At 56.3% G+C, this 26,533-nt stretch overlaps 1 protein-coding gene across 5 annotated transcripts in view; it reads right to left on the reverse strand.

Moving 5' to 3' along the window:
- The window catches only part of PLXND1 (plexin D1), a 60,185-nt gene extending 33,992 nt beyond the window's left edge, over window positions 1–26,193 (reverse strand). For all 5 annotated transcript variants that reach the window (XM_047848690.1, XM_047848689.1, XM_047848688.1 and 2 more), the window contains exons 1-8: window positions 24,855–26,193; window positions 6,159–6,335; window positions 3,330–3,461; window positions 2,970–3,070; window positions 2,750–2,879; window positions 1,093–1,270; window positions 838–946; window positions 286–388 (exon numbers count right to left, since the gene is read on the reverse strand). In XM_047848690.1, coding sequence (XP_047704646.1) covers window positions 286–388; window positions 838–946; window positions 1,093–1,270; window positions 2,750–2,879; window positions 2,970–3,070; window positions 3,330–3,461; window positions 6,159–6,335; window positions 24,855–26,174 — 2,250 coding nt within the window. In that variant the 5' untranslated portion in view covers window positions 26,175–26,193. The remainder of the gene's footprint in view (window positions 1–285; window positions 389–837; window positions 947–1,092; window positions 1,271–2,749; window positions 2,880–2,969; window positions 3,071–3,329; window positions 3,462–6,158; window positions 6,336–24,854) is intronic.
- Window positions 26,194–26,533: the final 340 nt, after the last annotated feature.

Raw genomic sequence — 26,533 nt, forward strand, 5'->3', positions numbered from 1 at the left:
CGCTTTCACCCCAATATGCCATTTCTAGGAGTTCGTCTCCAGGGAATAATCAAGGACGCACGCCATGCCCTGTCTGTATCAGAACACAAAAAAGAAATGGGAAGTGATCGGTACATCCAACAACAGGGGATTGGTTAAATGTGCTGTTATGTGATGAGTCCAGCACAGCTGTTAAATCTGGTGCCAGGAAGAAAATTTAATGATGTGGAAATGTTCTCAACATATTAAAAAAAAAAAAAAAAGTAATGAAACAGGCAGAGGGCATTCCACCCAGGCCTAACTTACCACGGGATTCGGTGAGGCCTCACACCGTGACTGGTTGGAGACACAGGCATGCTGCTGGGTGCACCAGAAACAAGGCCACTGTGCTGACAGGCAGCTGGTGCAGCTGGGAGACAAGGAGCGTTTCAGACACTCGGATGCCCACCCCTCATTTCACCCCTGCCCCCAGGAACTGGGACCTAAGAGGCAGATCCCGGCCCTGGGGAGAAAGGTCTTCCTTCACCACCATCATCATCAGAGGGTGGGGCACTTTGAAGATACTGAGCTCCCTGCTACGAGAGGCATGCAAGGAGGATATAGACAAGCAGGGCCTTTAGGAGACTAAATTAAGGGTAATCAAAGCACTTCTCTCTGCCCCTGCAGCTTGAATGCCCACAGAAGCCAGGTTAGGGTGATATGAGTTTGCTGCACATAAATGAGCCAGAAAATGAACAAGCGAGGGCCCTATCTGCCTCTAGCACACCACTGTTTTTCTTCCAAGGGCCTTCCTGAGAGCAGAGACCCTTCCCTGTTCCTCCTCCCACCACCCAGAGGCAAGCACCCTGACCCACTCACGCTGTGTGTGGATACACTTGTCCGATGCGGCTGCAGTTGTAGATGGTGAAATTGGCCCTGACGATATTCCGCCCGTTGACCCTCACAGACATCTCAACAATCACGTGATCTAGAATGGACCAGGGGAACCAGGGAGAGAAGGACAAAGGGGAGTCTCCCCTGACCTCGGAGGCTGTGATATCAGGACCCCCATGCCTGACATTCCATTACACCCCTTCAGGGCTGTACTCATAGCCCAGTGAGTGCGGTGCTTACCCTGGTGGGGCGGGAAGGGCGGGAACTGGTCCCTTGGCAGGAGGTTGCAGTAGGCGATCTGGTGGCCAAAGGCAGGGCCCGGGACCCGGGCCACAGTGCGGATGTTGTTCCCATAGTCACAGGCCATCTCCATGCCACTGAGGCTGGGCAGGCTGCCCGAGATCTGCAGGATCATGCCCTGGGGGCCAGGGACCCTCAGCTTGGAGAGTGGGGAGCAGGCCTTTCCCCTCGGGGCCCAGCCCCCACTCCAGCAACCCTGGGAGAAGGGGTGACAGGTGGCCAGGACTCCAGGCCAGAGGGCTATATCCTACATGGGGCTCACTAGGCCTCAGTTTCCTCATCTGCAAAATGAAAATGACCATCTTACAGTAGTCAAGGAGGCTTTGAGTCATCTGGTCCCTGGGACTTCTCTGACCTCATCTCCTAATATTCTCTCAAATCTACCAATCTGTTCTCACCTCAGGGCCTCTGCACTGGCAGTTCCCTTGGCCCAGAACACTCTTCCCAGATACCCACCTAACTCACCTACTTCATATCTTTGCTCAAATGTAACATCTGCACCATGGGCCTAGCTCCAGCCTCGTCTAAAATGTCGACACTCCGCCACTCATTCCCCACCCCTCTCTCTCTTCTGCGCCCTTTTCCCCACAGTACTTTTTACCATCTTGCCATCCTATCTTGCGCGTTCTCTCGCTCCAAAAGCATGTCAGCTGCTCAAGGACCAGGGCTTTTTCTGTCTTGTTCATTGCTGTGTCCCCAGAGTCTAGAACTGCTGTTAGCACATAGTAGGTGCACAATGATCCATGTGATGAACGAATAAATGAATGGATGTATGGACAAACCTGTGCCTGGTCTGCTTGTGGACATAAAACATGTGAAGGGCTCTGTGATACATAATCATGCGGAGTGGGTGCAGAGGAGTCCCAGACCCCACCTGGCCCATTAGAACCACCATCTCCCCCCTGTTGATAGGTGAGGATAGCCAGCCGCAGGGAGGTCACTGAGGGCAGGGCTGAGTTGGGCCCAGGCCTGCCTGTCCCTCAGCCCTCCCCAGACTGCCTGCTATGGGTGGGGAGGGGGCTGTGGCAGCTCCAGGCCTTCCTGAGCTCAGGCGAGGCAGGGAGTCCCTGCCTCCACACTGCAGATTCATCTGATCTGTTTCTGAGCACAAGAAATAGCAGCCTGGCACTTGGTGGTCCCTCTGACCCCTACCTGTACCGGGCCCGGGAAGAGGCAGGAGGTTGGGCACTGACTCTCCTTGTATCCCCCAACTTGCTCCCTCCCTCTTGAGACTCTGGAGCCTGCCTCTGTTGAGTTCAAATCCCAGCTCTGCTCCTCCCTAGCTGTATGACCATGAGCAAGTCACTTTACCTCTTGGTGCCTCAATTTCCTCCTCTGAAAAACGGGGATGTTAAGAGCATCCACTTCATAGAGTTGTATAAGGACCAACACAGGTGGACATCATGCACACGGCAAGTGTGGGCACTCAGTAAGTGCTCAGTAAAGCCCAGTCATTCTCATTCCTTGCCTCCAGGTCCCAGGGGCACTGGGGGCAGGAGTCTCTACCTCTCAGGGCTTGGGGGCCAGGTGAAGGGCAGCTCCCCACCCTGTGTCCCCTCCCCACCCCGAGCTGAGTCCCAGCTCCCCCGGGACTCACTGGATACTCCTGGTGCACGTCGATCTCTGCAGGCAGGACAGTCATGGCGGGACAGCGGCTGGGGCCCTCGCTGGCACTGGTCCAGAAATGCTGCTGGCTGTAGTTGGCGCAGTCTTGCTGCAGGGTGCACCTGGTGCGGCATGGCACAGGTCAGGACCCCGGTGGGCCCCTGGCCCCACTGCAGCTGCCCACACCCAGCCTCTGCCCCCGGGAGCCTCACCGTGTCTCCAGGGCACACCAGCCACAGTAGGCGTCGGCTGCACCTACGCAGTCCCTGCAGGTGGCGTGCACAGCACAGGCGGCGACTCTCACCCTGGCCATCTAGAGGCAGAGGGGAGGGCCCAGCTCAGCGGGGCTGCCAGCCTCTGCCCCGGGGAATCGGCAGTGGCGAGGGCCACGAGAGGCCGGGGAAATTGAGGCTTGACACTTCAACAGGGGAAATTAGGGGAAACAGGGCTTCCCTGCAGAGGTGATGTGTACACGGGGAAGGCGTGGGAAGGGAAGGCGCCCCTGGTGGGAGGCAGAGAGGAAGAAAGCCCACGTGTCCTGGGACCCCGTCAGGCCAGGGCTCTGGCCTTACCTGATGGGACGTCATCAGATAAAGGTAACCGGGGTCTGCTGGGTCGAACTGCATGATGTGGTGCACAGGCTCCCCGTAGGCCACCGTCACCACCCGCCTGCTCACCACCTGCATGCTCTCGTTCAGGTTGATCTGTGGGGGTGGGGTGTGGCCGTCAGGGTGATGGGGCACTGGGAGGGTGCCCACGGCAGGGGATATGTCCCTGGAGGTGGGGATCTGACTCAGGCTTGGGGTCTCAGCCTCATCTTTTTGCAGACCTTCTAGGACTGGTGGGAGATCACAGACATATAAGGGGGGCGGTGGCTTTGGCCTCTCCACCTTTGCCTCTGCTGTGGCCCCACCAGGAACTCCCTCCCTGACTGATCTTCTCCATCACATCCCGCCCTGGGAATACATGCAGACCTTACACTTTACAAAAGATTCTCTGGGCAGCTGTCTGGCATCATGCCTAAGAGCAGGGATGTGGGTTTGAATTTCAGCTTTGACATTTACGTGCTGTACAAACGTACAGGTTATCACTTCCCCTCTGGGAGCCTCGGCTTCCTGACCTACTAGGACTAATGACGGCACCCGCCCGTCGGGACGGTGGTAAGCACAGATGGAGAAGATGCCTGCGAAGTGCTGATGGGGCCACACTTCTCATGCCTCCCCTCTTGTGCCCATTTCACAGATGAGGAGATGGAGGCCCAGAGAGGCTACAGACTTGGTGAGAGTCATAAAATGAAGACACTTCAGGGTCACAGTGCAAGCCCAGGCCTATCTGACCCCACAGTCCAAGGATGAGGCTAGAGGGTGGGGTCCAAGGTCCTGGCAGGAGGAAGACCAGGACCAGCTGAGGCCTGGAAGCTTCTCTGGCTCTGAGAGTCCCTCTGCATGTCCTCCTGAGGACAGACAATGTTCACAAGAGCCCCATCAAACTTTGTTCTTTTTCAGCTGGCCCCTCACACTTCCAACACATTGCCTTGTCTAAGGCCCTGCCAGGCCCTGACTTGGGACCAGTAGTTTAGATGTCTCCCTGGGCCTCCTACTGCCTGGCCTTCTCTGTAGGCTCCAAACCTTTGGTAGCTCCCGCCTGCTTATGGAATAAACTTGTTCTGGTATTCAAGGCCCCGACAACCAATCCCAACTTACTCCGCCAGGCTCATTTCCACCCATTCAACCCAACACAAGCATCCCAGCCTGTAGGCCTTTATCCACGCTGTGCTCCCTGCTGGAGTATTTCTCTTCCTCCACTTTCAGCCGGGATCTGTCCTCCCAGGGCCTCTTCTGGAAGAGTTTCTCAAATGCCCTCCACACACCAAATTAAAATTACTCTCTTCCCAGGCTCCCACAGGCTCTGTTCCAGCCCAAGACATCACCTGTCCCAGGTGACCTCTGGGTAGGGTCTGCCCAGGCAGCCTGGCCCCTGCTCAGTCTCCGACCTGCTCCTGCCCTTGCCCCAGGCACCCGGCAGACACTTGGTTTATTTCCACTCCTTCAAACGTCTATTGAGCACCTACTGTGCTCCAGAGCCTGGGCTAGATGCTATGATCTAAGCCCCGAGCAGGGAAGGGCTGGTGGGAGAAGGTGGTGCCCAGCGCAGGGTGGTGGGTAAAGAGGCCTGGGTCAAGGGGTCATGGGGGCTCCTGGTCAGCTGGCCCAGGGGCAGCTGTGTGACTTCGGGGCAGTCGTTTCCCCTCTTGGAGGTTTAGCGTCCTCACCTGGGAAACGGGGATCCTGGCACTACCTGCTTCACAGGGGACAGCAGACTCTGACCACAGTCTGGGATGGTCTGGCTCATTTCCCTCATGACAGATGAGGAAACTGAGGCTCAGGGTGAGAAGCAGCCACCCCCAGGTCACACAGCTGGGACCAGCAGAGCCAGGATCCAAATCCAAGTATCTGACCCCAAAACATGAGTCTCACTGTCTAAGGACCCTCACTGGGACTTCAAAGGCTGAGAAGGATGCCCACCCCACCCCATTCCCTCCCTGCTCCCACACCTGCACATTTCACCACTGCTAGCGGGCCAGCTAAGGTCCCGGGGCCAGGTGGCCAGGGCTTCAATCCCCAGCCTACCCCTTGGCCCGTGGCGTCCGCCTGGGCAGCTGAGGGAATTGAGTTATCAGATGTGAGTCAATTAGGCCAGGGCCTGGCACACACTGGAGCTGTGCCAGGCAGCTGACTTTCCTAACAGGCAGAGGGTGGGAGGTGGCTGGGAGGAAGCCGGCCCAGGCCCTGGAAAGCCCTTCCTACCCCATGGTGGGGAAAGCAGGTGCCTCTCATCCTTCCCAGCTCCACGAGTGTTGGGGCCAGGCATCATCACCTCCAGAAACCAGTCATCTTGGTTGGGGAGATCTTCCGAGGGCAGCCAGCCAGGTGGGGGAGGGAAGGGCAATGAGAGCCCCCACTTGCCAGGCTGTGGCCTTCACCCGTCAAAGCCTAACAGCAGTCTCAAGAGCCAGGGCTTACAACCCTTCCCAGATGGGGAAACTGAGGCCCAGAGAGAGAAAGTGCATTGCCCAAGGTCAAGTAGCCAGCAAACGGCAGAGCCTAGAGACTTGAACTCAGATCCCTCTGCTTCAAAGCCCAAGTCCTAGAGACCAGAGGGAAGGGCCCTCTCTCAGGCCTGGTTTCCTTCTTCTGCAGGACAAGGCAATTTGTTATGAGCAAGAGTAGAAGAAACAGATGTGAAAAATGCTTTGTAAACTGTAAGGTGCCAGGCAAACCAGAGAAAATGAAGGCCAGTATTAGACCTGTAGTGTCCACCTGTGCAGCCTACCCAGGCTCAGCCTCCCCCCACACCCTCCACCTCCCTCAGACTCCCCAGCCCTGACCCCCGAGCCCTACCTTGAGCAGCCGCCCACTGACTGTGCCCAGGAAGACCACTGTGTAGTTGCTGACACTGGCCACGGCCACAGAGGAGAGGCCCGGGGCTCGGAACACAGGCGTGGCCTTCAAGGGCTGCAGGACGGACAGTGGGTGCTGCAGGTGCGCAGCCCCACAGTCCAGTTGCTCCGGCTGCAGCTGGAAGAGAAGCAGTATGTCACACCTTGGCTCTAGAAACTTCTTTGGCTCCATGCCCATACTGTATGTCAGACCTCAGCATCAGAGCTTTAAAATCACGCTGCCGTTTTACACGCCCTGCTCTGGGCTGGGGCCCAAACATAAGCAGGACCCTATCCCTGATCGCAGACGGACCCCTGACCTCAGCTTCAGTCCCAGAGCTGCCTCAGAGACATGACATTTCAGGTAGTAAGAACCACATAGGAAAAGTTATGGGACGGAGGCAAGAAGAGCCGGCAACGGGCAAGGTCAGGAGGCCGGGAAGGTGAGGACAGGGTGAGGCCTGCACATCCTCATGACCTTGGAGCTGCCCCTCCTGACGGGTCACAGCGGGCAGAGCAGAGGAGCCCACACCAGACCATCCTCTGCTTCAACTTACCTGCTGATACCCAAGAGGTATCCTTCCTGCCTTGGCTGGGTCTCGACAGCAACCAGGGGGGTTTCCTTCTCCCAGGTCCTCTGCTCTGACCCCAGCACCACCATCCAAGTTCCCAACAGCTCACCAGACCCCAGACTGAGCCCCTCGCCTCCTTCCCCAAGATACATCCCCCCACCTGCCCACATCACAGATGGGCAAATGAAGGCAAGGCGAGTCCAAAGGCACAGCCCTGCCATCTGCATCAGCCCAGTGCCACCCCCAGTGGCGACCCAGTCCCACCACACACTGTAGTGAGACCAACGCAGCTGGTGACCCCAGTCCCCAGCCACTCCCTGGACTCATTCCCACCTCCCCCCGTGTCTTGTTGCTTCTTCCAAAGGGTCCTTGTGCAGTTTGCACAAAGATACAAAACAGGCCTCCAGGATGCACCTTTGAGAAGATAACTGCACAAATCCACAAGGATGCAGACACAAGCATGGTTGAGAAGAGGAGGTGGGGGAACACAACCTCAGTGTCCAGCGGGATTGAGCATGAAAATAATGGCGCATGGTCCAGGAGGGCTGCCCCCACCCCTTGGTGACACCTCAGATCTGTATGGATTACGACGGAAAGATAGCTGGCTGAGAAAAGTCACAGGATATCATAGGGACCATTTTGGTAAAGGTAGTGCATACACAATGAGGTAACGGTCACAACAGTAGACACATTAACAGGCTGTGTTTACAGAGAACTGAGATTGTACCAGGACTGTGCATCGACTCCCTAAATCCCAGCAGCCCTATGAGGTCTCATGTCACAGATGGGGAAACTGAGACTCACAGGGGAAGGGGCCTGCTCTGGATCAGTTGCAATGTCGTTCTTCTATGACGAAAAACTGGCAGCAGACTTGAGCCACACCTCGGCCCCCTGGAGGCTGGGATGTGGGCATCGGCGGGTCTGAGCAGGGATTCAGAAGGTCACCAGAATGTAGCATCAGAACTGGCCTTAGGGTGTAGCCTTAGAGTCATTTTGCTGTGGCTTAAAAAAAATTTTCTTGGGGCACCTGGGTGGCTCAGTCGGTTAAGTGGCTGACTTCGGCTCAAGTCATGATCTCGCGGTCCGTGAGTTCGAGCCCCGCGTCGGGCTCTGTGCTGACAGCTCAGAGCCTGGAGCCTGTTTCAGATTCTGTGTCTCCCTCTCTCTCTGACCCTCCCCCATTCATGCTCTGTCTCTCTGTCTCAAAAATAAATAAACGTTTAAAAAAATTAAAAAAAAAACATTAAAAAAAATTTTCTTAACGTTTATCCATTTTTGAGAGAGACAGAGACAGAGACAGAGCACAAACTGGGGAGGGGCAGCGAGAGGGAGACACAGAATCTGAAGCAGGCTCCAGGCTCTGAGCTGTCAGCACAGAGCCCAACGTGGGACTCAAATTCACAAACCACGAGATCATGACCTGAGCTGAAGTCGGACATCAACCGACTGAGCCACCCAGGCACCCCCCAAAATTATTTTTTTTCTTTTTGTTTTAACTTTTATTTATTATTGAGAGACAGAGAGAGAGAGAGCATGAGCGGGGGAGGGGCAGAGAGCAAGGGAGACACAGAATCTGAAGCAGGCTCTAGGCTCTGAGCTGTCAGCACAGAGCCCAAGTGGGGCTCGAAACCACAAACCACGAGATCATGACATGAGTCGAAGCTGGATGCTTAACTGATTGAGCTACCCAGGCGTCCCTGTTATGTTTTGTTTTTTTTTAATTTCTCATTTATGCTTTTTGTAAGCCTAAGCCACTGGTGATGTGCCCGTATGGGTTTTGCTCTAAAGCTCAGCTAGTTTTCAAAAACAAACAATAAATATGAGGTCCGCCCATCCTTGGGTGAATAAATACAATTTGGGGCCCCACAGGCTTCCAGGTGGGGCCTGTATCCCACAGCGTCCCTGGGGGGTCAGGCCCTGAGCCCAGAGGTGGGGGAGGGTAGAGCTGGGGCCACCCGGAGGCAGGACCCATGAGTGGGTGGTCTTCCCCAGGATGGCTGGAGGTGAGCAGGCAAACCACCTCACTTCTTCGAGCCGCAGTTTATTCAACTATTAGGTAGGTACATCTCTTGCACCCTCCCTCACAAGAACAGGATGAGATCATTCACCATGAAGCGCCTGCACAGTGTGTAAATGCTCCAGAAGTATTGTCAGACACTGTTGCCATTTCAGATATGAGTGTCACTAAAATGATTATTATAAAGTGGAATTTGGAATAAATTGTGCCTACTTCAAAAGTTTTCCAGCTGGACTGCCCAGGAGCACCTTAAGTTAGCCCCTCTGGTCTGGGCCCACTCTGGCCTCAACCTGTCCCCCTGAACAAGGGAGCCCTCTAAAAATGCAAAGAAATGGGTGCCTGGCTGGCTCAGTTGGTTAAGCATACGGCTTCGACTCAGGTCATGATCTCCTGGTTTGTGAGTTTGAGCCCCACATAGGGCTCTGTGCTGACGGTTCAGAGTCTGGAGCCTGCTTTGGACTCTGTGTCTCCCTCTCTCTCTGCCCCTCCCCCACTTGCACGCTGTCTCTCTCTCTCTGTCAAAAATAAACATTAAAAAAATGTAAAAATTTTTAAAAAATGCAAAGAGGTCTCTCCTGCTTGAAACTTCTGATGGTTTACACAACACTCAGAATAAACACTGGATCCTAATCCTCCCTTCAGGGGCTATGAGCCCATCTAAGCCCATCCCATACCTTCCTCACCCACACTCCTCCTCCACTCCAGCCACATGGGCCTCATTTCTGTTGCTCATACACTGGGCCCTGCCTCAGGGCCTTTGCCCTTGCTGTTCCCTCTGCCTGGGGTGTCATTCCCAGACAGTGTCTGGGGTGTCACAGAGTTGGCTCCTTCTTGTCTTTCAGCTTCAGACCTACCCTGCCTGACTTCATTCTGTATGCCCGAGGTGGGGGTCAGCTGTGGAAAGAGGGTGCTGAACCATTTCCCTGGCCGCCTCTCCCAGGTCCTGGGCTCACCCCTCAGCAGTCCTGCAGCTGCAGGGAAGAGGTGAGGGGGGCACTGTCAGCAAGCAGGCAGGAGAATGGGCACTTGGGCCCAAGGCCTGCCACGAGGGAAGCTTCTACTAGGGGTTACATAACTTTTCTTCACTGAATATGGATTACTTGCGTCATGAAATAATAAGCTGTTTTAAAATTAAAATTGTAAACCCTTGCCTGGGGGACATGATTTTCCTCCCTGAGCTCTGAGAGAGGGGGAGGGAAGGGAAGACCCAGGAGGCCCCAGATGACACCTCTGGGGTTTTCTGCCCTGGGCCTTGCAATGGGGGACCCCAGCCAGCCAAGAGAAGCCGGACAAGGCACCCGGATCACAGTGATTTGTGGGCTGGGCGGCAGAGTGGATGAGGCAGGAGCACGCTGGGAATCCAGCTCTCGCCTGCCCGCCCTGACGTTCACAAGCCATTAATTCTGTACCGAAGGAATTTTCTAAAAAGCCTTTCCTCCAACTTTTTTTTTTCTTATCCTAAAAATAAAATCTAAAAAAAAATTTTTAAAGGAGAAGTAACCCCTGTCAGCTGCTCTGAATGATCTGTGCTCTGAGGGGGAAGCTGACTCCCCGACCGGCAGGAGAGATCACAAGGCTGCAAACTGGCTCAAAAGTGGAAGCTGGGAGACGTGTCCACCAAGCAGGCGGGAAATGCCTCCCCTGCTGGGGGAGTGGGCTGCAGGCTTGGGAAAGAGGAGACAGTGGCCTTGGGGACGGGACAGCCAGCCCAAGTGTGGCCTCAGCCGAACTTGGTCTCCAGGGGCAGTTAGCTCCACAGGCTCAAAATACCGCCCGGACCCTATGACAGACACTGTCTGAAATTCCTCCTCTAGCACCCGCCTTCTTTCAAGTCTCACTTTGCGTAGGTCTTTCAAAACACAAATGCCCCTGAGAGCAGGGGAGGGCCGGCCGATCACAGCAGTCCCCTCCAATCCAGTGGAGCCACCAATCCAGGCACAAAACTGGTTAACTCCTCTCTGGAATAAAACCCTTCTCCAGCTCCTGGCTGTCCTTAGGAGCAAGCCTGGCATTCAAGGCCTTTGGATCTGGTTCCAACCGCTTAAGCTTCAAGTCTTGCTCTTTTCCTCTGTCCCACCCTCTGCTCTGACCACACCAACCTCTGCAATTCCTCAAATGTGGCCACACCTTCCCACCAGGGCTCCTGATCCTTCATAATGTTATTCCCTCAGCAGCCAATGCCCTTCCCACACCTCTGAGTCCTCATACTTCCCCTGGCCCATCAGTCCCCCTTGTCTTGACTCATGTTATTCCCTTTGTCAGACATGCCCAGGCAGCAAGTGTTTCACCAGCTTTCAAGATGTGCCTCAAAACACACACACACACACACACACACACACACACACACACACACACCCTCTTCTGTGACAGCACTGTTCTGGTCACCACTTTCATTTATCATGATAGCATAAACATGAGCTTCTCCAGGGTGGAGACTACACTCCAGTGTGAGTGCTTCCTAAAGAAAGGAGACTAATTTTGACTAAAGTGTGATTGACTGTATTCAGCTGCTGCTTTTCCAGAGATTGAGAGCAACACTGCCATGCTGGGTGCTGGAGAACGAGACCGACATACGGGCCAACCGTATGCCTAGTGTGTGTGTGGCAACACGGGAATCGGGTGTTCAGACCCAGGCGGCACCTGGCTGCTACTTTTAGTTCCTCTAAAAGCCTCAGTTTCTCCCTCTCTGAAATGGGATGAGCAATAGCTGGCTGCTGGTCTCAGCTTTTTCCTGAGAGCAGGACACACCCTCCCTCTTCAGCTAGCTGCCTCCTGGGGCCAAAGCTCTGCTCTGCCCACTCTCCCATTAAAACTCTGACATATTGATTTCACTACCAACTGTAATTGTGTTGACTTTCTCTTCCCAGGAAGCCAGTGGGAGCACGAGCTTCAAGAGCCCAGTTTCTCAGGCCTCTGCATCCTGCCCACGGACCCCACCAAACCTCAGCCCCACCGCAGGTGGCTCCGAGGAAGATGAGGCGGCAATGGGGGGCCGGCGTGGCAGGCTGCAAGGCCCAGTGGTTCCGTCCTGGCTATAGACTACACCGGCTGTTGGGGCTTTGTGCTTGGGAATTGAGGGCACTTTTCCGCCTCAAGTTTTTGATGGTTATTGAATCGAGATCCCAGGAAAGTGAAGTTTAACTGTGAGGACCTGGAAGGGCGCAATGGCTTTCGGGTATTAAAAAATATACCTGGGCTGGGGCTGGACCAAACCCCCTTCTATTCACCCTCCACGGTGGCCAAAGGGAGCTTTTAAAACTGCAAAGCACTAAATGCAATGTGGGACCCTGGAAAAGAAAAAAAGAATATTCGTGGAGTAAAGTCTGGAGTTCAGTTGAGAGTAAAGTATTAAGTTGGTTTCTTGGTTTTGACAAATGTACCATGGGAATGTAGAACCTTAGCAATAGGGAAAACACGAAGGAGGGTACGCAGGAACTGTCTTTGTACCTTTCCTATACATCTAAAATTATTCCAAAATAAAAAGGTTATTTAAAAAAACAAACAAGCAGGGGCGCCTGGGTGGTTCAGTTGGTTAAGTGTCCAATTTCAGCTCAGGTCATGATCTCAAGGTTCATGGGTTTGAGTCCCACGCTGGGCTCTGTGCTGACAGCTCAGAGCCTGGAGCCTGCTTCAGATTCCGTGTGTGTGTGTGTGTGTGTGTGTGTGTGTGTGTGTGTGCCCGCGCGTGCCCCTCTCCCGCTCTCATTCTGTCTCTCTCTCTCTTTCTCTCAAAAATAAATAAACATTAAAAAATTTTGGGGCGCCTGGGTGGCTTGGTCGGTTAAGCGTCCGACTTCGGCTCAGGTCATGATCTCACGGTCCGTGAGTTCGAGCCCCGCGTCGGGCTCTGTGCTGACAGCTCAGAGCCTGGGGCTTGTTTCGGATTCTGTGTCTCCCTCTCTCTGACCCTCCCCCGTTCATGCTCTCTCTCTGTCTCAAAAATAAATAAACGTTAAAAAAAGAATAAAAAAAATTTTTTTTAAAGAAAAAACCAATCACAAACCAATTTGTGTCACCTCTGAAGCTCAACAGCCTTCCATGGATCCCTAGTGCCCTCAGTATAAACTCAAACTTTGCTCCTGGGCTCTCAAGACCCTGCTCCACCTGGCCTGCCCCCCTCCCACCCTGGGGCTCCCCTCAATGCTGTTCCCTGCCAACTCTTCCTTCAGCTCGGATAGCCAAAGAGGATGAATTCTCCGTCAGGAGACTGCTGCAGAGACAAGGACTAGAGGAGATGGAGCAAGCAAGGACCAGGTAGGGTGGTGATGGGGGTCTGACAGGCAGCCTGCAGGGGACCACAAAAGCCACTAAACTCTGCAGGATTGTTGCTTCACACAAAGCCCTGTTGAATAGCCCCTACCCCCACCCTTCTTCAGAAGCCCTGAGGATAAAGGGGGAAGCATTGTCAAGGTTCACCCATGGTACCCAGGTTGGGATTTGAAGCCACACTTGTGACCCCAAACCCAAACTCCCCCTTCTAACTTTAGCCCCTGCAGTTTCTTGGAAACCACAGCTAATGGCTATGGCTCCAGGCTCCACTAAGCCGACGCCTCCACTGACGATAAACTGAGTCATTGAAAGAGCCATGGGCCTACTGTGTGTCGGCCCAGGGAGGAAACAGGATGGACCTGGCTCTAACGGGCATCCGGCAACGACCCCACACCAAGGAGGAAGTCGCCTCCCGCCTGGGAAGGAAATACCAGCACCTCCCAGTGGGTGATCAAGATGCTTATTTCCTGGAGGGGTGGGCGGGGACAGAATGTCCAACTGAGCCACAGAAAACAGTCAAGAGGCCTGGCTCTGAGCCAGAGGTGAAACCGAGGCACAGAGAGGGGCAGAGGCTTCCTCAGGACAACAGTGTGATAATTCCCTACCTGACGCCAGGCTGCCTGAATCAGGCAGGAAAAACCTAAGAAGTAGCAATGGACACAGCAGCTAGGGTAGACTCTTCCAGAGTTTCAGAGAGGAGCACCTCTGTATCCCTGACCCTTCTCTGGAGGAGGTGGGTCACCCGGCCCCAGGGCACTGAATTCATCAAGGCAAGCTGAGACCATCTGGAAGGGTCGTGTCAACCTGCCAGCCAGGCCATCCTTAGCACGATATGTCTGTCTAGCCACAACTGGCACCCTAGACTCTGCCACCAAGCTGGACACAGCCTGGAGGGACAGCCCCCAGGCTGAGATCAGGGGCCTGGCTGGATTGAAGACCTGCTGTGGGTAGGCCCCAAGCAGAGCTACCTCACAGGCACACTCTTGTGTTCCCATTTTACAAACAGAGAAACTGAGGCTCCTGATGTACTAAGTCTTGTGGCTCATTACTCGCTCTGGGATGCCACATCCCGTCTGAGCCTCAGTCTCCGCATCTGTAAAGTGGGGACAATAACAGCACCCTCCATAGAGAGCTGCTGGAAAGAGCTCAGCTCACAGCAGCCCTTGAAACTGACAACCGCGGATACTCAGTAAACGTTCCCAATTAGCGGTGCAGGTCACACGGGAGCCTGGCAGGACAGACAGTTCCACCACTTCCCAAAGTCAAGCATCTACCCTCACCCACAGCGAGGATGGGTGCTGGGAGCTCGGCCGAGGCCTGCTCCGCTCAGGCCTGCCTGGGAACTACTACCACAGCCGCTGACTCAAGCAGCCATTGTTTTGTTAGCTGGACGTGGCCCCCCAGACACCCGGCTCCCCCTTCTTGAAGCTGTTTCTCATTCTGGCCCAGCCTGGCCCCATTTCCAGCCCTGCCCCCTTCCCCTCGCACCGCCCCCCACCCCCAGGGGGTCCCAGAGGAACACAATGTGGGATGGGCAGCCAGCGACTCTTCTCCTCTTCCCTGGCCAGGGAAGTCACTCCCTCTCGCCAGCTCTAATGGGGGGGGGGGGGGGGGGAAGGCGGGCAGAGTGCTGCTGCTCCAGCCCCTCCTTTCCCTGGAACAGTTTCTGTCCCAGCCTCTTCCCCTGGAGGGGATGCCGGCCAGGAGAAGCTGAGAGCCGCAGCTGCCTCTCTTGGGCACATTTGGCCTCCTTCCTTCTGGGGCTAAGGGGCCCTGGAGACTGGAACTCACACCCTGCTCCCTGTCCCCTGGGTGTTGGCCTCCATCCCAGAGGAGGGGACTGATTGTGGGCACGGCTGAGGGGACAGGGCTGGCTTGAGGCCCTCAGCAAACATCTCTGGTCTGGGTCCCATGTTCTGGGGACATAGAGGGGACACACTGGTCCCTGTCTCCAGCTGCCCACATCCCAGTTCAGCGACCACCCCCAAGTCAGGAAGGGACAGCTTTAAGATAATCAAGATACAGTAGTATAAACAACACGACCATAATAAGCAGCTACGGTTTACTTTGTGCCCCTGCCTGTGCAGCCTCATTTAACCCTAATAAGTCGGTGCTACTTTATAGCAAAGGACACTGAGGCACAGAGCAGTGACTTGTCCAGGGTCACACAGCCAGAAGGGCCAGATGTGAGCCTCAAACCTAGGCAGGCTGGCCACAGAGTCCTCGCCCTTAACCCCGGCCTCTCCACCCAACACTCTGCTGGGCATTGTCAACGGCTGCTGGGAGCCTGGCTGCCTGGAGCTATAGAGGCCCTTGGTGGCAAGCTAGGGAAACCGAGGCCAATTAAGGAGATGGCTACCTCTGGAGACACAGATGTTGGACGGGCCCCGGGTGGGGCATGGGAGCAGAGGTGACATCCAGAAGGCCATGCAGCTCCTTTCACGGGCCTGGCCTCCAATTCAAGGCCTCTGCCCACTGCCCCCCCATTATTTACCGATCAGAGCAGAAAGCACTACATGATTAACGCCCCGCTGGGGCCTCCCTGGGCCTCATAATGGAGCTTCGAGCTTCCTCCCTCCTCTAGCGTGTGATTTATCGTGTTTCAGGGTAAAGGATGGTGGACTGGGAGGGGCCAGCCCCGCTGGCCCAGCAGATCTCGGATCTCAGTGGCATTGAGCGTCAGCGGGAAAGTGGGCCGTGCAGGGGCCCATCCAGGGAGCCTGTTTGGTTCGGCCCTGGCCCAAACACTGACTTTGAAAAAAAGAGAACAGCCACACTCCGGGGGTAGCCAGGATCCAAATGCACGTGGCTGGTGCCAGGAGACTTTCTAGGCCTGTCCCCACGCGGCACCGGCTGGTTTCCATGGCAATCCCCACACCGTTGTCAGAGCTGGAGAGGCCCATGGGAGTCACCTGGTCCAGCCACAGTGGGGGCTCTGGGAGAGAGCCTCCTGCTCCTGCCAGCACCTAGCAGGGCTGATAAGGGGCCAGCAGCTATGGAGTCCCTTCTAGAACCAGATCAACTATGTCTCACTCTTCTCCCAAAGCCTTGATGGCTCCCCACAGCCCACAGGACAGCATCCAAATCCTTGGCCTGCACCCCAGACCCCACACACTCTAAGCTTCATCTCTGCCTGCTACCCGAGCCATATTCCACCACATCTCTGGGCCTCTGCCTCTGCCTGCTTTCCCCAGGCCCATGTGCCATATTCCTGCTCCACCATCCCCCTCCTCCAGGAAGCCTTCCTTGACTCCCTCAGAAGAGGCTGGTCAGTGTGCAACCTTGGTTGCAGCATATCTTCTGTCATGATCTCCTCCCTGACTGTCTGGGAGCTCCTGGAGGGTAGGGGCAGAGTCTGATTCATCCCTTTTGGGGGGCTGTCATGTAACAAAGTTGGGTCCCCTCCTATACTGCCACACTCTAGAGAACCCTCCACCAGGAGCAAGGACAGACAGAAGACGCCACTTAGGAGGTGCTGGGCTCTGGTGGGTGAAGGCAGAGGCAGCTGCAGTCCTGGGGAACAGAAGCCCCTCACCTGGGACCATGCTGGGCACTGAGGCTCACTGGGAAGCTCTCACGACTCCTCACAGCAGCCCCAGCCGGGCTACAGCTTCCCTGGGTGTTTGTTTCTTCACCTTTAAAACAGACCCATTCAGGGGCGCCTGGGTGGCTCAGTCAGTTAAGATCTGACTTAGGCTCAGGTCATGATCTCATGGGTCTGTGGGTTCAAGCCCCATGTGGGACTCTGTGCTAACAGTTCAGAGCCTGGAGCCTGCCTCAGATTCTCTCTCTCTGTCTCTCTCTCTGCCCCTCCCCTGCTCACATTCTGTCTCTCTCTCTCTCTCTCTCTCTCTCTCTCTCTCTCTCTCTCCCCCCCCCCACACACACACACACACACACACATTTAAAAAAAATAGACCCATTCACCTCTTCCCACTGTGGCCTTGAGGGCCCCTTTGGATCACATCCCTTTAGTCAATGTTTTGGGAGGAACCAGAGAGTAAAAGTGACGAGCACAGGCTTGCAGCCAGATACCTGCCCCACCTTTTACCCACTGTGTGACCTCTGGCATGTCACCTAACCTCTCTGGGCCTCTGTTTCCCCTTTCTGTAGATGAGGTATAACACTCATCTCATCCCATTTCTGGGGAGATTTAAAAAAGATAGACTATATACAAAGAGCTTTTGCAGTACGTCTGACACAAAGTAAGTTCCCAAGAAACAGTAGCATTAACCGCGATAATAATGATGCTGGCAGAAGCAGTTCTGTCGGTGAGCACCTCCTTGCCACCCCCCAGCCCAACTCAGATGGGGAAACTGAAGTCCAGAAAGGGGATGGGACCCCTCACCGCCAGGGGCTCAGGCTTTCATGCTCCTCTTCCATACACACCATGTCTGTCCTCCCTCCAACAAACAGAACACAGAACCTGGCCAGTTTTCTTAACCTTTGTGAAAACCAGCAGCCACGGGCCAGCAAATCTGACTCTTGGAGAGCATTTTTGCAGGGGGCTGATGACGACCGACACAGTCTCCGCTGAATGCCAGGCTGCCCCGTTCTTCCCTATGCTGAACCCATTCTACAGGTGAGGAAAAAGAGGACCAGAGGAGGTAAGCGGCTTGCCAGAGGCCACAGCTAGGAAGGTACGGAGCCAGGATTTGAATTCGGGGTGTTGGCGCCAGGGTCCAGCACTCATGTGCCACTTCGGGCCTGCCTGGGTGTGGCAGGTCCTAACTGTGGTTAAGGCCAACACAGATCCTTCATCCACTCTCCTAGCAAACCCTGGATGGTGAAGTGCTGCCCTGGAGGGAGGCAGCCTTCCCAGCCCCAGTACCCGGCTGGCATGGTCCAGGGCGGGGCTCAGTGCTGAAAGAGATTTGCCAAGTCGTCATTCAAACTGACCACATCCCTCACTTGCACACTCAAAGGGGCAGGAGGCTCACTCGTTCCAGAGCCCAGAGGATCACATTTTTAGCGATGAATGCAACTAGTGCTTCCCCGCCTTCCCCACTTCCTCAAAAGGCCTGATCAGCCCCTGCCTCGACAGATGCCCCAGCCAGCCTCACCCCACTCTGGAACTGAGTCACCACAGCAATAGCTCCCAGCTTCCACCCGGGCCCGTGTGGAGGTGCGACCACACAACGGGGTTTCTACAAAGGGCCACGCCCAAGTCTCCACGGGGCAAGGGTAACCAAAAAACTCCCAGCTGAGAGCTCACCAGCCATCGCGCAGCATGGACTCTGGGGCCAGACAGCCAATCTGCAGATCCCCGCTCCCGCTAACCAGCTGTGTGGCCCTGGGCCTCAGTTTCCCCATCTGTAACAGCACTTCCTACCTCATGGCGGGAGGGGTGGGGGGTGGGGGTGGGGCTCTGAGTTCAAACACACTGGTGCTCACGAAGGGCCAACATAGTGACCCCACTCAGAACTGGGAGCCCAGCGATGATTATTTTTCAGCCCCAGAGAGCTGACCGGGGCACCTTCCCTCCACACACCCCTCAAGTCCATCAGATGTTCAGCGTCTGCCCGGCCACCAGCAGTGACACCGTGCCTACTCTCTCCACGTCTTCCTATCTCTGAGCTCACTCGGCTGGGGCGGCCCTGGACACACCTGCGCCTCACCCCTCTGTCTCGACCACCTAGGTCACCTTTAGGACCTGGTGTGATCCCATCTCCTCCAAGAGGCTGACCCCTCCTCTGAGCACTCCCTGCTCTGCTGGCCATTTTGCATGCCAAGCACACTTTTCTTAGACATAGCTTTTCCCTCCTGTTACTAGTACCTCCTCCTACCATTTCCTGGGCAGTGCATGTGAGATTTTAACCTGCTCATATCCTCAGAGGGAGACACTGTTCCATTTTACAATGAGGAAGCATGAGGCCCAGAGAGAATAAATGACTCTCCCTGGGTCACACAGTTTATGGGCAGAACAATGGGACTCGATATCTTATACCTGGGAATCAGGACTGGTGACCTTACCGGGGTGCACTGGGATATTAACCATCGCCTGGCCCAAGGCCTGTCTGTCTCTCTAGGCTAGAAGATCATCCTGACCAACCTTGCTGGAACCCCCTAGGAACCACCAAGTGTCTGCTTGTACCATTGGCCACAGGGAACGCTCCCAGCCCCCAGCCCGACTCCAAATGTAAAGCCCATCTTGGAAGCTCTGTCTCCCTCCACCTCCACCCAGCATTTCAGCCCCTAAATTGGTTCAGAAAACGCCTTCTTGACGATGAGCACCCACCCACAGCATGCCAGTTTAAAACAGCCTGAGGGTTTTTTTTCCACCTTTACTATAAAAAGACACCTTGAAAATGCAGCATTGGCATTTCCCTGTTGGTTTTCCTTTTGGCTTAAAAAAAACAAATATCACGGTCACTCAAAGGTTGAGAGGAAAGATTCAGGGAAGAGAGTTAGACTCAGCCTGCCCTTGCCTTGCTGGGTAACCCTGTGCCTCACTTTCTCCATCAACAGCACACAGCAACTCCCCAACTCACTCTCACCTCAAACATGAACTGAGGAAAGGGATCCAAGCCACACGCAATGGAGGACAATTTTCTCACTCAAAATCATGCAACAGCCCCAGATAATGCCCGAACCAGGGACAAAGCTGGGGCCCTCTGAAGCCTGGGGCGGGGCGGGGGATTTGACAAGGTTCCCTGCTTCTGACCTCACACCTTGGCAGCTCCTCCCTTCTCTGGTTCTCTGGCACACTCCTGGATGGAAGGGGGCAGCAGAGGCTAAGATTTCATGGTCTTAAATGTGGAGAGCAAAGGATAAAGCTCACCAGGTGAGAAGCTACAATGTCTGGGATCACTCTGGCCAAGGCTCTGGACTCCTGGGGTCAAAAGACCCCCCAAAACAAGGGTGAAAGGCTGGGCTTCCAGAGGCCCACCCGAACCACCTCACTTGGAGGTGAGATGTCCTTGGGGAACAGGCAGAAGTGCAGGGTCCAGTCCCCCATGCCTGCCCCACTGAGACCAGCTGGTGCTGAAGAAGTCAGGCCAGATGGGTCTGGGAGGAAGGGGATTCCAGGCCACTAGAACTTGCCCAACACTCCAGAAGCAAATTAATTCTCTCCTCCACAGGCACCCGATTGCATGCCTTATTCCAACGGCACCCACTTCTATCCTGATGCTGGGCCGGACTGGGCAGCCTCCTTCTCTACCCTGTCCCCCTCTGGGGCTGCACCCTGGCACCCAAATCTGTCTTGAACTCACCACTTCCCTCTGTGCCCTCAGACCAGGCCGTGCACAGCCCCCGAGAGCAGGGCCTGACACAGGCCTTCACCACTGCACCCAGTGCCCACCACAAGGCCTGGCACACAGCAGGTGCTCGAGAAATATTTGCAAGTCAGCGAGCGAATCTCTAGCCTGGAAGACAGCACCAGCCCTCCAACCAGTCTCCCTGCCTCTCATCTTTCCCCTCACCAGCCACCTAGGGACTCGCTAAAATAATTATATTAAAAACAATCATAGTACAGTTGACCTTTATTTTTTCTATGTTTATTTATTTTTGAGAGAGAGACAGAGCATGAGCAGAAGAGAGGGAGAGGGAGACACAGAATCTGAAGCAGGCTCCAGGCTCCGAGCTGTCAGCACAGAGCCTGACACGGGGCTCGAACTCACAAACCGTGAGATCCTGACTTGAGCCGAAGTCAGACACTTAACCAACTGGGTCACCCAGGCGCCCCATAGTACAGTTGACCTTTAAACAATGTGGGTTTGAACTGCACAGGTCCACTTACATGTGGATTTTTTATAGCACGATACTGTAAATGTATTTTCTCTTCCTTCTGATTTTCTTAATGTTTTATTTTCTCTAGTGTACTTTATTATGAGAATATGGTATATAATACACATGGCACATAAAATATATGTTAGTCACTGTTTATGTTATTGGTGAGACTCCCAGTCAACAGGAGGCTATTAGTAGTTAAGTTTTGGGGAGTCAAAAGTTATGTGCAGGTTTTTGACTGTGCAGGGGGTCAGCATCCCTAACCCCTGAGTTGTTCAAGGGTCAAATGTAACTGCAAACATGTGTGCCGGGCACTCTACTAAGAATTTTACAGGTATTAGCTCATTTAATTCTCCACAACAGTCCTATGAGGTAAATGCCTTATTATCGCTCCCATTCTACAGAAGGGGAAAGTGAGGTGCTCATTCAAAAATTTTTTAAATGTTTATTTATGTTTGAGAGAGACAGAGTGTGAGTCGGGAAGGGGCAGAGAGAGGGAGACAAAATCTGAAGCAGGTTCCAAGCTGGCAGCAAAGAGCCTGACACAGGGCTTGAACTCACAAACAGGTGAGATCATAACCTGAAGTCAGCCACTTAACCACTGAGCCACCCAGGTGCCGCATGACATGCTCACTCAGATCACAGTACTCTGGCTAAGACCCTTCATAACTCCCACCTCCCCAGGATACAGTCCCAACTCCACAATGTGGCCTCTCTATACCTGCAAGCCCCGCCCACTTCTCCCAGCCTTCTCTCACATCCTCCCCACTCCCCCCACCACAGGGACCACCTTCCATTGCTCCAGCTTTCCTTGCTGTTTCCTACTTCCATGCTTAGGCACAGGCTGTTCCCTCTGCCTGGACCCTTTCATCTTCTGCCAGCTTCATGTAGCCGACCCCTGCTCATCCCCCCACCTCTGCATCGATAGCACCTCTCCCAGAGGCTGTGATGTCCTCTGTCAGGGCTCCCACTGTCCAGCTTTTCCTATTACCCCCACCCCTGGCCCCCTGGGATCTAAGTGCATGGCCACATGTTTGTCCTCTGCTCACCTGCATGGGCCATGAGAGCAGAAACTGAGGCACCACTGGTCTCCAGCACATAGCACTGGCTGGGGCACACAGTAGGGACTTAGGAAGTGTCTATCGAGGCCTCCATCTGGGGCTAGAGGTGGGAAATTGTGGGGTCTTTACTGCTGCAGAACAAGCCAAAAGAGGTCACTGCTGTCCAGGACCAAGCCCAGACCTGTGCTAATAAGGCCCCTGGGATAATACCAACAAGAACAGCAGAGAGCTACCAGGTGCTTACTACATGCTAGGTACCAAGCACTTATGTTCATTCATTCATTTAGTTCTTTAAGCAGTCCTTAGAGATTTTGTTTTTATTGTCCCCACTTTACAGCATAGGGAACTGAGGCTCAAAGAGGTTAAGTCACTTGCCCAGGTCACACAGCTGGGAAGTGACAGAGTATGATTTGAATTCAGGAAACAAAGTCCAAGTTCTTAGCCTATAACTGGGGAGCTGGCAACAGCCTGGAGCAAGAATAATGGATCCCCCTCCACACTCCCCGCCCATGGCTACACCAGAGGCCCAGACCCTCGGGCCTTGGACACATCTGGGAGATACTGCCCAGCGGCACCGATCTGAGCCCACAGCAGGGCATGGGGAAAGGGAGAGAGGTGTGGTGGGGACACAGGGAGTGTGGCCGAGGAGGACCAGGAATCCACCCCACCTTGGCGTGGGGAGAAGGCCGAAGGCCGCTTTGTCCCTGGGGCTACGTCCCTGGAGAGGCCCTGCCCCTCTAAGGAGAAGGAAGCCCTAGCCCACTTCAGCAGAGTGAGTCACTGCACCAGGCCAGGCTGGGGACCGTGGGAACCAGGACGATTCCTGCAGAGGGGGAGGGGGATACTGCGGTGGCGGCGGCCTGAGGAATCCCATGCATCAACCCACACCAAGGGCCTGGATGGACACACAGGCCCTGGAAAGGCTAAGGAAGGCCCAGGGGCTGGCCCGACCTCAGCCCTGGCTACCACAGTAGGGTCTTCCCTCTGTAGAGCAGGGACTGACTCCCCACTCACCTCCTCTGGCCCTGAGACCCCCAAACAAAGCTTGTACCCTCAAACACACCCCTTTGGAGGATGTGGCTCTGAGGAGGGGAATGGTAGATGTCCCAGTCACAGCGCTGGGCAGTCAACCCTGACCGGGCCAGCCCCCGTGGGTGGCGATCTGCCCTGCTCACCCACCGTGACCTTTTATTTTCAGGGCAGTCAGCCAGCTGGTGGTGGACAGCCATGGGAGCCCGAATGCAGGAGAAGGAATCTGCGTTTTCTCAAAGCCCCAGTGTTGGGCACACCCACGGGGGAATAATTAATCTCATGAGATTCTTCCCACAGCCTGAAGACCATGGAGGAGAGACAGGGCAGGACCACGGGGGGCCTGGCCCCAAGGAGGGCTCACCAGGAAAAGGCTGAGTTCAGCATCTTGCTGAGGGAGAAACTGAGGCTTCCTAGGGGAGTGGCAAAGCTTGGGGTTGAAACGGACTCCCCAGATTCACGTGAGGATACAGAGTAAGGAGAAGGCACAGGGTTCCACCTCTCAGGGCCCCCTGAACAAGTGACCCCTTGCTGGTGGGCTTTCTCCAGGGGAACTGCACAGAGCTCCCTTCTCCCCCGCTGTGTCATAAACCTCCCCCAAGGTCAGCACACACAGCGATCCCCCACCTGGCCCCTTCATCTCTGTTCAACCCAGCCCCAGCCTCCTGGGCCTCGTTCCCACCCCCCAGCTTTGCTGCCACACCTGGCCCTTCCTTACTCCCTCCTGAGCCCCTGGCACTCTCTCGCCCCCTGCACACCTCAGTACTGCACACAGTCCTGTTCACCTCCCTCTACTCTCTTGGCCCTGGCACCTCCCCACCCCAGCCACCTGAGACCCCTCCAACACACTTGCACGTGCGTGCACACACACACACACACACACACACTCCGAGCAACATGTCCATAAGGCAGCAAAGAATGGGTGGTGTTAAGGACACAGATGATGAGGGTAGACAGCCTAGATTGAAACCCTGCCTCTGCTAGTTCCCAGCTGTGTGATCTTGAGCAAGCTATTTAACCTCTCTGTTCCTCATTTTCTTCATCTGTAAAATGCAGATGAGAATAGAGACTACCTAAGAGGGTAGTTGTAAGAACCAAGACAGTTATGCCATTTGATGCACTCAGTAGGCATTCCACAAGTGTTGTCTTGCTTGTCGTGCCCATGTCTGGTGCATGCTACATGCTCAGTATATATGTGTTGAATGAGTGGATAAAAATTGGCATCAGGAACACACCTATTTGCCAACCAGTGGCCTCCCCACAGTACCTACCAGTTCCCAAACACCTGTGTTCCCTGCCACATACATCCCAGTGCACACCCAGGCCCACTCTGCTGCACCAGTGACCTGCAGGACACATCCACCTGCCCTACACTCCTGCATAACCAGCTCAGGGACACACGAGTCTGGTGCATACACCCCGTCACTCCCTCTTTGCTGCACACCCCCATCCATATCTGCAGGGCCCTGGTGCACACCGGTGTGCACACCTGCCACACCCAAGCACACATCTGCCAACTCCCAAGGGCAGCCCTGATAGGCTCACACAGCCAGCCCAGAACACACCTCTGGTCAGACATGCACTCACTTGCTCTGCACTCTGGACACGCCTAGGACCACCACTGCACACCTGGGCTAACACATGCTTCTCCAGTGAACACCTGCAACCTCGACCCCTCCTACACACCTAGTTATGCTCACCTGTAACCCAGTACTCTCTCGAGTGCCCGCAGGCACACACCTGTACCATATTCGCACCAGTGCCCCCACCCTGGCTGACACCTATATCCTCGTGGGTACACCTGGGTCCCGACAAAAGCACCGTGGCCCAGAGTACATACCTGGGTCTCCACACGGACATCTGGGTCCCACACGTTCACACCTGTGTCCCTCTCAGCGACAACGCGCCCAGTTACCCGCACGCTCTCCCTCCTGCCCCCCGACCCCCACCCCAGCTGATGTCCGGCTCCCTTGGCGTACCTGGATGTTGCGCTTGCGCTCGCAGGCCGGCCCGGTGCCCTGCACCACGCTGTCGAGCACGGCCACCACGTCCGGTGCGGGCTCCACGAAGCAGGCGGTGCGCGCGGCGCGGATCGCGGCTTGCACGTCGGCGAAGCGGAAGGCGCACAGCGCGGCCGGAGTCGAGCGGGACGCGGGGGACCCCTGCGGCCGCTCGAAGACGGCAAAGAGCAGCTCGCGCGCGGGAAAGACGGACACCAGGCGGCTGTAGAGGTCGCCGCGGCCCGCGCCGCCCGCGCACTGCAAGCCCAGCTGGATGTAGGACTCGGTGAGCTTCTTGGCGTCGCCGCCGGCGCCGCGGGGCAGGCAGATGCGCGCCAGCAGGCTCCGCGCCTGGCTCTCCTTATCGCCCGCGCGCGCCTCGCTGTTGAGCGCCAGGTACGCGTAGGACTGGGCGCCCGGTGGCGGGTCGGGCGGGTGCAGGAAGGCGCGCACGAAGCCCAGCTTGTGTTGCTCCTTGGCTCCCTGCTTGATCTTGAGAATGTTGTCGTCGGAGGGGTTGAGGTCGAAGGTGAAGAGCTTGGCCAGGTCACCGCGCGCATCCAGGGAGCGGATGGCGATTTCGGGCGTGTTCTCGAAGCGGTGGTCCTCCAGGCTGCGGTTGCGCGGGAAGAAGGCGCTGCCGTAGCCGGTGTACGTGGCGCCCACGAGCAGGCGGCTGCCCCCTGTGCCGGCGGCCGGCGGCAGCACCAGCCCCACGGTGGACGCGTTCGGGTGGTTGGCCGCCACGTTGAGCATGCTGGGGAACACGGTGACGGGTTCCGCGGGCGGTGCGGCGGGGGGGAAGCGCACGGCCACAGCCGAGATGTTGCCCCGGCGCCGCAGCTGGCAGAAGCCCTGGTAGATGGACCCGCACACGACCACCAGGCCCTGGCCGGGGTCCAGCTGCAGGATCTTGTTGTAATTGTCGGTGAGGCGCCGCGGGTGCTCACACGAGGCCTGAGGCAGCTGCGGGGCGTGACACAGAGGGCTGTCGGCCACCGGGCCCACGGCCGCCTCGGCCTCCAGGCTCAGGTTGGCGCCCGACAGCTGGTAGAGGCGGTTGACGGCCGCCAAGTACACCGTCCCCGCCGCGCCGTCCAGGGCGAAGTTGTTGGTGGGCGTGGGCGAGGGGAACCGGCGTTGGATCTCCAGGGCGCCGGCCCGCGCCGCCCCCAGGAGCAGCAGCAGCGGCAGCAGCGGGCACGGGGATGGGGCCCGGAATGGCGGGCGCGGCGGCAGGGGGCTGGCCGCGGCGGCCCGAGCGCTAAGGGGTGCGCCGCCCGCGGCGCGACGAGCCATCCGGGCGTGCGCGGGCTGCGCGGCGCGGCGAGTGCATGGGGCGCGGCGCGGCCGGGAGCCGGGAGCCCGGAGGCGGCAGGAGGCGGGGGGCGGGCCCGGGCCGCGAGGCGCTTCCTGCCCGCGCCAGCGGCCCCCGGCCCCCGGCGCCCCGGCCCGGCTCAGCCGCGCCGCGCAACCCGGGGGCGGGGCGGGGGCGGCTCTGCTGCGGACACGCCCTCGCGCCCCGCCCCCGCCGCGCCCCGCCCGGCCGCGCCCCGCCTCCCGGGCCCCCTCCCGCCCCGGTCCCACCTCCCCAAGCGCCCCGGGCCCCTTCCCGGGGCTGCCCGCGGACCCCGCCCCGCCCCGCCCTCCCACCTCCG

This window comes from Prionailurus viverrinus, chromosome A2, assembly GCF_022837055.1.
Source record: "Prionailurus viverrinus isolate Anna chromosome A2, UM_Priviv_1.0, whole genome shotgun sequence".
NCBI lineage: Eukaryota > Metazoa > Chordata > Mammalia > Carnivora > Felidae > Prionailurus > Prionailurus viverrinus.